At 35.6% G+C, this 13867-nt stretch overlaps 1 protein-coding gene across 1 annotated transcript in view; it reads left to right on the top strand.

Moving 5' to 3' along the window:
• LOC149789247 (muscle calcium channel subunit alpha-1-like) overlaps positions 1-13867 on the top strand; it is a 335403-nt gene that overhangs the window by 160896 nt on the left and 160640 nt on the right. Inside the window, exons 13-15 of the mRNA XM_089975421.1 lie at positions 3419-3539; positions 4238-4392; positions 13592-13707. Of these exons, the coding sequence (XP_089831547.1) occupies positions 3419-3539; positions 4238-4392; positions 13592-13707 (392 nt within the window). The remainder of the gene's footprint in view (positions 1-3418; positions 3540-4237; positions 4393-13591; positions 13708-13867) is intronic.

The raw sequence follows: 13867 nt of genomic DNA, 5'->3' as shown, positions 1-13867 counted from the left end.
AACGTCGTGCGCTAAAAATCTTTAGCAAAGGAAGTGAAAGAAGCAGAACACAAAAGTGTAACTGTGTATCTAACTTTAAAGAAAAATGGAGAAAATAATTCTCTTGACTGGAATATGGCATATCCATTAGAATTACCGGTGTGACTTCTGATCGTGTGATTGCGAAGATGGCAAAAGTAAATAATCCTTTCGTGACAGAGTTTTAGAATTTTTAAAACTCTGCCCTAGTTCGCCACAAGTTGTCTGGAGAATACATTATAACCCAAGACATTCTTTCACAACAAAGAAATCAGTAAACTTGCAGAGACAAATGCATTATTTGGATTACAAAGTCAGTGGGTCATTGAAGATTTTGTTGGATTTTAACTTCGCTGCAATAAAAGAAAGATCTTAAAGTTCAAGTATAACTTATTAGAAAGAAGATGAATCATTAGCCTATTTAATTTTTTAATAAATTTGTTCTAGGATAAAGTACAATGAAACCGATAATAGTACACATTTTATGAAAGGCAGTAAATTAAATGCGATTTGGTTAAAAAGATTTATTTGGCTTTTTGTATTGGCTTGTATGTAATTTGTTGGATTATAATATTGCTTCATTTTGATTATAAGGCGACTGTTAAAAGTATGACTTTAAAAAAAAATGAACTAATAAAAGTATTCTTTGAATGGACAATGCATTTGTTTGTTAATTGTGCATGTTGGTTTATTTGTTTATTTAGAGAGAGAAAGAGAGAGAATGTTGTGCAAGTTGCAATATCCTATTTCAGGCTGAAAAGTATGAGTCATATGAAAATTTGTGAGTACATTTTTGAACCTTCAGGTTTACACCACTTGGGGATGATATGACTCTAATGTTATAAATTCCTTACAGTTATTAATTTGGCTTAAGCTTACCTGGTACTAATCCACAAAGTGTTTAAAAAAGCTGATACCTTTATAATATAAAAGTATCTGTCAGATATGGCAATCTGACCTGGTGAAACTGTTGAAAGATATTGGCATGCAGAATCGGGTTGTAACCATTAGCAGTTGACGGTGATTTCTGGAGTTCAGTGCCTCGTTGAAGGAAATGCCTCATCACAGCAGGCAAAAACATACCACTCAAACTTTTTGTGTCATTACATTTCTTAATGTGCACAATGAAGTCTAGGGATATAGCCAGCATGTACCATTCTGTTTGCAATTGGATTTATAGATGGTAAGTTGTAAAGTCTGTTATTAATAATTGTGTTGAACAAGCTATAGACTTGAACAATACTCAGGAAACCAGAACACTTATTTATGTTTTATTCTGCAAATTAAAATTGGATTGCTTGGCGTGAAGGGAACTGTATTATATAATAAGATCACCAGACAATGTCATTTTGATGCTTAATATTCATTATTTACCAGCAGCTGAAAAAGATTGCCCACTCAGATGTGGAATGAAACAGGCATAGTTACAAGTACTTCCAACAAGAGACAAGTCATACCTGCCCAAGCCATTTGCAGTTCACTTACATCTGACTTATGCAACATGGTTACTGTTTTGTTTGCATGAAAGAGATGCAACTCAGTTTCTTATTTCATTGGATTGGGGAAATATTTGTTGACATAAAACAAAAAGGGCTGATTGAATTATTGATGCCAAGAATTGGGATTACCATTTGTACTCAGACAAATCTAGTCCATATGCTAACAACAAAGATCCTGATATGTATTATTATGTGCAGGCAGATTGAAGTTTTTTTTCTTTGTTCTCATGATTACGCCAAATAGACTGCTGAGACCCAGCTCTGTTTTCACATTATGTGACAGCAGATCTGGGTCCATGCAGTTTACATTTTGATTTTGACTTATAAGTGAGTGTAGATGATAAGTGATAAAGAAGTTAATTTTTACAATCCTTTATAACCATACTTGGAAATAAACGAATATAAAGACTTAAATGTATTATAGCTCTGTGGTCTTAAACTAAATTAAACAAATAATTTTTTTCCCTAGAATGCAAAGTGAAAATTTAAAAAGAACTTAAAGTATTGCAAATCAAATCCCAAATAGTCCAAGAAGTTCTATTACCAGTCATAAGAAATAAAGTTTTGGTGGTGTTCAAAATAAAATCCACTGCTGATGGTGTTGATGTACCTGTAGTCTTGAATGTACTAATATACCAGTGGCTGGTAGTGTGTTGATGTGCTAACAGTCTTCCAATGAATCACAATAATATAATCGAAGATGCCCTTGTCTGAATTCCCTATAGTTCCAAATTAATGTTTCAGTCTAAGAATATTATTGAGCACTTCTTTATTCAGAGAATACTAATTGGAGTAAATAATTCTACCCAAATCAAAAACAGAACACAACAACATAATTGATTCTGATTGTGCTGTTACTGCAAGAATGAATAATACAAATTAAATACACATATATACAAATGTTTTGCGCTTAAAGTTGGCTATCAGAAAGAACATGTTACTAATACCATTTTATTTGAGAAAACCTGATATTTGAACATCGTTGCAACATAACTGGAGTATGTCTGATGGTGAACTACAGCCAGTTTTCTGAAATAAACTGTCTTTTTTTTAGACTAATTTTTCCTGCACAGACTGTTAAAGAGGAAATGAGTGCTGGCACATTCTTCCCCATATTATCTAATGGTGAAGCTGACAATAACATTGATGCAAATAACTAGCAAAGTCTGGTCCATCTTATTCTTAGTTATATGGAGAAGTCTCTGTATTTGTTCTCCTTATTACCTGGAACCTATTGATAAAAAAATGTAAATTTTCTTGTAGTATGAAGAGCCACAAGTTTCTTTCAAGGAATTTGCATCATTAAATTATACTGTTCAGAGGATTCTGACATCAAATATAAGACAATGTTTACATTGCATGCATTTGTAGCTATTGCTTTTGTTAGGATCCTTTCTGCAAACTTAACCTGTATAAGGTAAAACAAGTCCTCTTCGAACACCGGCTGAGTTGTGACTCAGAGTGGAGTAGTAGTCCCTCACTATTAAGCCCCTCAATATACCACTGCCTGTCATAATGCTGGTATGGTCATGGATCCCATTCAAATTGTCGTGTCATTCCCACTTGTATAAATTTTAATTCTTGGTCATAGCAAATCAATTATAATGTGATTTCACTTCATTGAATACACTAATTTTTTTAATTCTCTTTTGATCCATTATTAGGACACAGCCTTGTTAGAACATCTCAGTATAAGGTTCCCTCACTTACAAAGCAGGTTACTCTTATGACTGACATTAACAGTGTTATAAAGTGGGGGCATTGTGTTCGGTTAAAATTTAGGGAGTTTGTGTTTTTATTCAGATTTAACTAGAGTTCATTAACAACAGGATTTGGGATTGAACAGATGTAACTCTGGTATTCATCCTTCCAGCTTAGAATTTAATTTTTCCTTTCCACAGATTCTGACAGGTGAAGACTGGAATGAAGTGATGTACAATGGAATAAGAGCCTATGGTGGAGTGAATCAATTGGGTGTGGTTGTTTGCTTGTACTTTGTTATACTCTTCATCTGTGGTAACTGTATCCTTTCCACTGAATATATTGTGGTTCAGAATTTAGTCTTTATGAGCTCATTATAATAGTTACAGAAATGTTAGAAAAACTTGTTTTTCCAATTCTTGTTAGTTTAAGTATAATTTTCATGAAGGAATTTAGTACTTTCTTTGTGTGTGTGTGTGTGTGTGATTTGGATTTTTTTATGTAGCTTTAACAATTTTTCAGTCATATCACTATAATGTCTGCATTATGGCAGTTTATAGTGATGTCTAGCACTGGGGCATCTTGCCACAGTCATGTAGCATGATGTCCCACCCAGTCACATTATCCTGACACCAGGCTGACCAGTGCTAATGCTAACTCTTAATGACGAGTGCCTAGCAAGGCAGATGTTAGTACCATTTTTGTAAGTCTTTGGTATGACTCAGACAGGGTTCAAACCTATGACCTCCCTCATCTAAGGTGGACACTCTGACCCCTAGGCCACCGGAGCAGTCTTGTACAGTGTAACCAGCCTAAGAAGACATGCTTAAATAAAAGACACCTCCCCATGAAGAACAGATCATTGCAGTCCCTTGAGTGATTTGGATCATCCACATATGCTGAAAAATATTTTCCCCAAATGTTAATTTCTTTCTAATATTCACAAAATCTTTCTTGTTCCTGAAAATTTATTATTGACAATTCTTTAAAAAAAATGGAGTTCCTTAACTGTCACCCAGACATTCTACTGAATGTGTTCTTGGCCATCGCTGTGGACAACTTAGCTGATGCTCAAAGCTTGACAGAAGTAGAACAGGAGAAAGAGGAGGAAAAAGAACGAATGCGCTCCATTCGGCGCTCAAAAAGTAGGACACCAGAAAAGGAGAAAGAACAGGTTTGTACATCGTATTTTTGCTAAAGCTAGAAAAGGAGAAAGAACAGATTTGTACACTCAAATTTGTGCTAAAGGCTACCTGATGTAAGAGGTCACATTTTTCAAGAGACGACAAAATTTCATTCTGTAGTGAATTGTTTAGTTGATCTGAAACTTAAATTGAAGGACCACCTGTCTTCAAAAATAACTTTTTGTTTTTCCCATAGATGATACAACAGTTTTAGGTTAATAGATTGGTTTTTCAGAGATGGTAGACCACCTTTTAGGTTTTCAATAGACGGTAGACAACTTTTGGAGTTTCCCATAGATGGTAGACCACTTGTGGGTTTTACATAGATGGTAGACCACTTATGGGATTTCCCATGGATAGTGTTTTAACAACAGGATTTTGAAACCATGTGGTTTCACCTGTTCAGGTAAGAGGCCAGACCTACTAGCTGTCAGCAATAAAGCACATAATGGACCAGTCATGTGCATATTCTTGAGGTCTGTTCACCTCCAGTCATGGAGAAAATGAACAGAGTTAAGCCTTATTAACATTATACCCCAGCTCTGTCTTTTAGAATACAATTCTGTATAAATGTAATAGGACCTCATTGGTTTATCAAACTGACACCTGTGTTCTCCTATGTACAAATTCGGTTTGCTCCAATCTTGTTAAGCCAATTTCCATGTAAGTGATCATTTTTAGTTCTAAAGGTCACAGACCAGAAGAGCTTATGTAATGACCTGTTCTTTTGTCCATCATCCATCTGACATCCATCAATTATACAGGGCTCAAATTTAACACAAATTTCTTTCTAGCCAAAAGGACTAGTATATTGAGAAATTTACTAGTCCTGCCAAATCTTTACTAGTCCTGTTCACAAAACAGTGTCACGCAGCTTTCATGTACGTTAACCAATTTGATTTTAAAGTTCAAACAACCCGTAACAAAACTGGATGTTTTCTCTGTGTTTGTTTTTGCGAATTGCGTACACCAGTTACACCACATAACATTCCTTTCCTCATCATAATTCAGCCATTCCCTGTCTTTTGTCCATTTCTTCTGAAACGCTCCATTAAGCTTTTCCCTATCATAAGAATTATTCCTCATCATTCTCATTCAACGTTTGCTTTTTTTTCTTCTGGTGGCTGAACACCTTCTATCAAATGCCACATTTTGCCTGTCTTATAAGGATTGAATTGTGCCTTGTTTTGAAATACGAGATGTTATAGTATAGTTGATGCAATTATTTAAGAAAGTCAGAGCAAGAAACACGTTTCAAAACATGTCTTTGCCACCTCCCACAATTAAATGGCCTCTCCCTAACAAAGACTTAACTTTAGCAGATGTTCTGCATGATCAAAGCAGTGGCTATTGTAAACACTGTTATAAAATATTAGCATCAGAAGATAGTGTTAGTTTCAGCTTGGAAAAGGTGTGTTCCCATCAAGCGAAGCCATCTGATGCTCGGTGTAGTGTATTTAATAGCTACAATTACGGTATCATAAGTCGTAAATTTGGTAATTGTTCCTAATTAATATAACCTCAATGTATTGTTAAAATTAATAATAAAGCGGAAAAGTTTCAAATTTTAGATGCCCATGCTCATAGATTTTAATTCCCAACAAATGTACGGCATTCTGCTTGGATATCTCCATGTGTATTCAATTATTTGCTCATTCTTGTAAGGGAAAAATGTAAAAACTATTCATATCATCATAGAAAAAGTAGTTGTATGGAAAGGATGTGTCAATAACGTAATCATAATAAAATGATCTAATTCTTATATATATTTCAATGGAAATGTAAAAGATGTAATTTCCTGTTTGTGACTGTTGGAGCGTTTGGATAGTGAGCAAAAAAAAGAACCTTAGCTTTAAAAAAACATGCAAACTAATTTCTTTGAATAGTTTTTGCAGTGTTATTTTTTGTGGTATACCGCTTTGTAGTTTGTTACTGTGGTCGAGTGAATAAAGTGTGATACCACGTCATTTTTTCATTTAATTCGTTATCAGATTAATTAGGATCAATTACCAAACTTCCATTGTTAATGACGGGACCATAATTTGCGCATTTAAGTGAAATGCACAAAATCAGATGGATTCTTGTTATAGAAATGCACCTTTCAGAGACAAAAATAGACTTCGTCTTCTCATGCTAATATTTTATGACTGTGTTTACAATGGCCACTGCTTTGATTCTACAGAACATCTGCTAAGTCAAGTCTTTATTAGGGAATGGCGTAAACAAATGCTGACTATTGATAACCGAAACTTACTAGCCCATCAGACTATTAACATTATTAAAGTTACTAGTCCGACAGGAAATCTGCTAACCTCGGGCTAGTGGACTACCGCTAATTTCATGCCCTGTAATATCAGTTAGAACAAGTTTGTTATCACTATTCCTCGTTAACTGCTTGGAAGATTGCCATGAAACTATGTTCACACTCTCATCCCAAGGACTAGTTGCTACTCAGTGAAAATGATGCCACTGATACAGTCAGTATAACTGCCACAGCAGCAAGCTTAAAAATCTTGTTATTGCTACTCCTACTGTATATGTGGGTATATCAGCATCGGGTGTTCACTTAAAGACTTTCTGACCTTGCATCAGATATGGCCACCATAGCAATTATCTTGAAAATCTTGTAATCATTAGTTCTCCTAATTGGATGGTCATGTTGATGTGGGGTTTTACAAAAACACCTCTTGTGATGTCTAGATGGTCCTAAATGAAAATGATTCTGATCTGACAACTAATATGGTGTCTTGGTAGCCATCTTGGAAATCTTGTTATCTCTACTCCACCTGTACAGATAGTTGTTTAAACTTCTGATGGGGTTTAGTTGGCCCTAAATGGTGTCAGTCTGATATCCAATATGGCTTCCATCTTGAAACTATTATTGCTACTCCTAAATGAAAAGTTATATTGACATGGGGTTATCATCATGAGACTTCATATGATATTTAGTTGGTTCTAAATGGAAAATACTGCCAATATGGCTGCCACAATGGCCTTCTTGAAAATTGTGTTATTTTTGCTATGGTTGGAGAATTGATAGTTATATCAGCATGTTTTTTAAATAATAAAAAAATACTTCTGATAATGTTTCTCTAGTCTTGAATGAAAATGGTACCAATCTCTATATGCAGTATGTCTGCCATGATAGCAATCTTGAAAATCATGTTATTACCCAGAGATGGTTTCAGCACTCAGTAGTTAAAATGAAAAAATTGTTTAATCTTTATTTCCTGGAAATTCTTTTCAGCCAATAAAGCATCTGTTCTTTTGATAGACTTTGATTAATATTCCCCCAAAATTTAGGGATTAACATACACATTTGCAGGGTTCGACTTTCCCCAATAACTAGCAGGCCAACATTAGTCTCACACATCTATGAATATAAGAGTTTCTTGTCAGTCAGACGCCAGTATTTGCTGCAGTAAAATCTTGACACCAGTTTCACATCATGATGACCCATTTCACACGGTGTCCCATAAAATTACATTCTTGACCATATCCCCACAAACTTTTCTGAGATATATTAAACAGAGGTAACAGTGTTTTGCCTGGAGACTTCAGGATTTTGTTGTTTGTTTTCTTTAAGCATTTCCATGAAAGTCAACTAGGTGTGACTAATTCCTTTATTAACATCCTACAAATACTTCAGTACAGGACATTTATTCCCTTGGTATCAAATTAATTAAACATGAGTATTTGTTTCAACAGTTTTTTGTGTTTTATCACTGAATGACAGTGGTTGGTCTTTCTCAACTTCTGATTGCCTCTTTTGGCAGATGTATTCCTTTGTTATACTCCACACATTGAAATACGAATTTCCTATATACATGAAATCTTCAGCAAATCCTTCAGTCTCCCAACAAACATTTTTAATGGGGTTTCAGGGATATAGAATGACTCCTTTTTATTGTATTTTATTGACAAATGTTAGACACTTTGTGACTGAGCCCAAGTTAAACAAAAGTACATGGAGTCATGTATGTAATACATGTACAGTTTAAATCCATTATAACGCAATTCGATAGCAGAATGGCTCCCATTTTTTAATTTAAGGTGATTTCTTTTTTTAACATCCTAAAAATACATGCTATCTAAAAAGTCAAAAATTCTTATCCCTTGCAGATTTTTATTCCCTGCACTGCGTTTAATGTTGCCATAGCTTCCAATTTTTTTTTAAAACATTGCAGTGTTATATTTGTTAATGAGATAAAGAAAAGCTAGCAAGATCAGACCAGTTGAAAAATATTTGAATACAGTCAGCACTGTTTAATGTTTGGAGGAAGTAGCATGTAGCTTGATTGACATTTTCCAGGAATTTGTTAATGCAATCCCACTTATATTGCAGTGTTATTCTTTGGACCCTGAACATCATGTTATAACTGATTTTACCTGTAGATGTTTTTCTTGTTCATCTGTTGACATGGATAATGTTGGAAATATCTTTTCAGGGAATCTTGAAAATTGTATAGCAATATGTATAAGCATTATTTTGCAGACAAGAGATAAAGTACACTGCAGTAACTTGGGCTTATTTCAGGAGTAGTGACTTTTAGTTGTATTGGCCAGAAAAGCATATAATATGCAGTAGCCTTTCATCCAGAATATGTCTGGAATTCATTAGCACCAGTTTGTCTTTGCTACTTCTCTACAGTACCTGTCTGGAATTCATTAGCACCAGTTTGTTTTTGCTACTTCTCTACAGTACCTGTCTGGAATTCATTAGCACCAGTTTGTCTTTGCTACTTCTCTACAGTACCTGTCTGGAATTCATTAGCACCAGTTTGTTTTTGCTACTTCTCTACAGTACCTGTCTGGAATTCATTAGCACCAGTTTGTCTTTGCTACTTCTCTACAGTACCTGTCTGGAATTCATTAGCACCAGTTTGTTTTTGCTACTTCTCTACAGTACCTATCTGGCATTCATTAGCACCAGTTTGTCTTTGCTACTTCTCTACAGTACCTGTCTGGCTTTAATTAGGACCAGTTTGTTTTTGCTACTTCTCTACAGTACCTGTCTGGCATTCATTAGCACCAGTTTGTCTTTGCTACTTCTCTACAGTACCTGTCTGGAATTCATTAGCACCAGTTTGTTTTTGCTACTTCTCTACAGTACCTGTCTGGAATTCATTAGCACCAGTTTGTCTTTGCTACTTCTCTACAGTACCTGTCTGGAATTCATTAGCACCAGTTTGTTTTTGCTACTTCTCTACAGTACCTGTCTGGAATTCATTAGCACCAGTTTGTCTTTGCTACTTCTCTACAGTACCTGTCTGGAATTCATTAGCACCAGTTTGTTTTTGCTACTTCTCTACAGTACCTATCTGGCATTCATTAGCACTAGTTTGTTTTTGCTACTTTACAGTACCAGTTTGGCATTCATTAACACCAGTTTGTTTTTGCTACTTCTCTACAGTACCTATCTGGCATTCATTAGCACTAGTTTGTTTTTGCTACTTTACAGTACCAGTTTGGCATTCATTAACAACAGTTTGTTTTTGCTACTTCTCTACAGTACCTGTCTGGCATTCATTAGCACCAGTTTGTCTTTGCTACTTCTCTACAGTACCTGTCTGGCTTTAATTAGGACCAGTTTGTTTTTGCTACTTCTCTACAGTACCTATCTGGCATTCATTAGCACTAGTTTGTTTTTGCTACTTTACAGTACCAGTTTGGCATTCATTAACAACAGTTTGTTTTTGCTACTTCTCTACAGTACCTATCTGGCATTCATTAGCACCAGTTTGTCTTTGCTACTTCTCTACAGTACCTGTCTGGCTTTAATTAGGACCAGTTTGTTTTTGCTACTTCTCTACAGTACCTATCTGGCATTCATTAGCACTAGTTTGTTTTTGCTACTTTACAGTACCAGTTTGGCATTCATTAACAACAGTTTGTTTTTGCTACTTCTCTACAGTACCTGTCTGGCATTCATTAGCACCAGTTTGTCTTTGCTACTTCTCTACAGTACCTGTCTGGCTTTAATTAGGACCAGTTTGTCTTTGCTACTTCTCTACAGTACCTGTCTGGCTTTAATTAGGACCAGTTTGTTTTTGCTACTTCTCTACAGTACCTGTCTGGCATTCATTAGCACCAGTTTGTCTTTGCTACTTCTCTACAGTACCTGTCTGGCTTTAATTAGGACCAGTTTGTTTTTGCTACTTCTCTACAGTACCTATCTGGCATTCATTAGCACTAGTTTGTTTTTGCTACTTTACAGTACCAGTTTGGCATTCATTAACACTAGTTTGTTTTTGCTACTTTTCTACAGTACCTATCTGGCATTCATTAGCACTAGTTTGTTTTTGCTACTTTACAGTACCAGTTTGGCATTCATTAACACCAGTTTGTTTTTGCTACTTCTCTACAGTACCTATCTGGCATTCATTAGCACTAGTTTGTTTTTGCTACTTTACAGTACCAGTTTGGCATTCATTAACACCAGTTTGTTTTTGCTACTTCTCTACAGTACCTATCTGGCATTCATTAGCACTAGTTTGTTTTTGCTACTTTACAGTACCAGTTTGGCATTCATTAACAACAGTTTGTTTTTGCTACTTCTCTACAGTACCTGTCTGGCATTCATTAGCACCAGTTTGTCTTTGCTACTTCTCTACAGTACCTGTCTGGCTTTAATTAGGACCAGTTTGTTTTTGCTACTTCTCTACAGTACCTATCTGGCATTCATTAGCACTAGTTTGTTTTTGCTACTTTACAGTACCAGTTTGGCATTCATTAACAACAGTTTGTTTTTGCTACTTCTCTACAGTACCTGTCTGGCATTCATTAGCACCAGTTTGTCTTTGCTACTTCTCTACAGTACCTGTCTGGCTTTAATTAGGACCAGTTTGTCTTTGCTACTTCTCTACAGTACCTGTCTGGCTTTAATTAGGACCAGTTTGTTTTTGTTACTTCTCTACAGTACCTGTCTGGCATTCATTAGCACCAGTTTGTCTTTGCTACTTCTCTACAGTACCTGTCTGGCTTTAATTAGGACCAGTTTGTTTTTGCTACTTCTCTATAGTACCTATCTGGCATTCATTAGCACTAGTTTGTTTTTGCTACTTTACAGTACCAGTTTGGCATTCATTAACACCAGTTTGTTTTTGCTACTTCTCTACAGTACCTATCTGGCATTCATTAGCACTAGTTTGTTTTTGCTACTTTACAGTACCAGTTTGGCATTCATTAACAACAGTTTGTTTTTGCTACTTCTCTACAGTACCTATCTGGCATTCATTAACACCAGTTTGTTTTTGCTACTTCTCTACAGTACCTGCCTGGCTTTCATTAGGACCAGTTTGTTTTTGCTACTTCTCTACAGTACCTATCTGGCATTCATTAGCACTAGTTTGTTTTTGCTACTTTACTGTACCTGTCTGGCATTCATTAGCGCAAACTTGTTATAACAACTATTCCTAAAGTACCAGGAGAATTGCCACAAAACTTTGCAGACGCATTCATTGTAAGGTCTAGTTGGTCTTAAATGTAGCCATATTGAACATCTTGTTATTGATAGTAGTCCAGAATCAATAGTCATATCAACATTGGGTTTTCACTGAAACACTTGTGATGTTTAATTGGTCCATAATCAAAATGGTGCCAGTCTGACATCCATGGTACCTATCTTGAAAATCATGTTATTTGTACTTGTCCCAAACAGATCATTATATTGACATGTGGGTTTTCATGTAAAAACTTAATATGATGTCAAGGTGGTTCAAAATGCTAGTCAGGTATACAATATGGCTACCATGTTGGCCATCTAGAAAATCTTGTTGTTCATATTGATATAGTATTTTCAGCAGAATAAAACATAATTGGGCCTAAATAAAGAAGTGCTGATGTGACATTCAGTATCTTCACAGTGGGGGCCGTCTTAAAAAGCTTGTTATTAATATCCCCTCTGAATGGATGATCATATTGACATTGGTGTTTTCATGGAAAAACTTCCTGTCATGAATAGTTTGTCCTAAGATAAAATGGTGCCAGTCTGGTATCCAATATGGTCACTATGGCATCTGTCTTAAAAATCTTAATCTCTAATCTTAAACTAAAGATCACATCAGCATGGGATTTTCACTAAAAGACTTCATATATGATGTCTTATTGGCCCAAAATGTACATTATATCTATCAGATATGACTTTGAGCTTCCAATATGACTTCTGTCTTCAAAATCTTGTCATCCTAAATGGATTGTTGTTTTGACATGGCTTTTATTGATAAAATACTTGATATGAAGTCTAGTTGGTTTTAAAAAAACGTGGTATTTATGTGACATCCGTGGCCAACTTGGCAGCCAGCTTTAAAAAAATATAATTGCTACTTTTTCTGACATATTGATGTTGGTTTCCTTCTGAAAAACTTCTTTGATGTCCTTGTGAACCCAAAATAAAAATGGATATCAGTATGGTCACAATGGTGACCTTCTTGAAAATCTTGTTATCACTACTCATCCTGCATGATGATCGTACTTTCATGGAGTTTTCATTCATATATGTATGATATTGATTGTTTCTAAATAAATATAGTGCCAATTTGACTTCCGAAATGGCTGCCAAATCTTCTTATCTTTATTTCGCCAAAATGAATGACAATAGCTACATGGAGGTTTCATCAAAAAGTTTCTTATCATGTCATATTCGTCTAAAATGAAAATGGTGACAAAGTGTGTCCACAATATGGCTGGTGCAGTGGCCATCTTGAAATCTTGTTATGGCTATTTTTCTCATTTGGATGGCTGTATTGGGTTTGGGCATGAAAAAGACTTCCTATGACTAGATGATCCTAAATGAACAAGAGGCTGATCTGACATCCAGCATAGCTACTGGGGTGGCCCTGTTGAAAATCTTGTTATAGCTACTTCCCCAGAATTGGAAGTCATAGTGACATAGCGATTTCACTGAAAGACATATTATGATATCTAGTTGTTGCTAAATGAAATTGGTACCAAACAGACAGGTAATGTGTAAGCATGTTAACTCAAGCATAAGAAAATAGTTTTGTGACCAAATCTGGCATGCTTAAGTTTCTCCACATTGTCAGAGAAGGTTTCAGTGCTCTGCTGTTAAAAAGAAGAAATATACTTACCTGGGATTCCCTGAAATTACATTTGGCCAGAAGATTTTCAGTCCATTGAGGGAATCTTGGTTTTTTTTCTCCCATTTTGACACAGTTTTTGATTTTGCAGCAGCCAAATGAGGAGGATGAAGGAGTTGGGATGAATGGAGATGAGGAGGTGAAAGAGGATCTAGATGAAAATTTGAGCAGACAACCCAGCAACCGAAGTCATCGTAGCCATCACAGGTAGATACGGTCTTGGCCTTTAACTGGGGTTCAGAATCCCACTAGCAAGTAGCAGATTTACCTCCATTTCATGGTTTAGCTACCCAGTGAAAAATCAGTTTAAAAATTATTGCTACCAAGATATTTGAAAGAAGCAACCCCCGTTGGCACAATATTTAAA

The sequence above is a fragment of the Sinohyriopsis cumingii genome, chromosome 11 (assembly GCF_028554795.1).
Source record: "Sinohyriopsis cumingii isolate HCF-2022 chromosome 11, ASM2855479v2, whole genome shotgun sequence".
NCBI classification, from domain to species: Eukaryota; Metazoa; Mollusca; class Bivalvia; order Unionida; family Unionidae; genus Sinohyriopsis; species Sinohyriopsis cumingii.
This window is presented reverse-complemented; position numbering and strand designations above follow the sequence as displayed.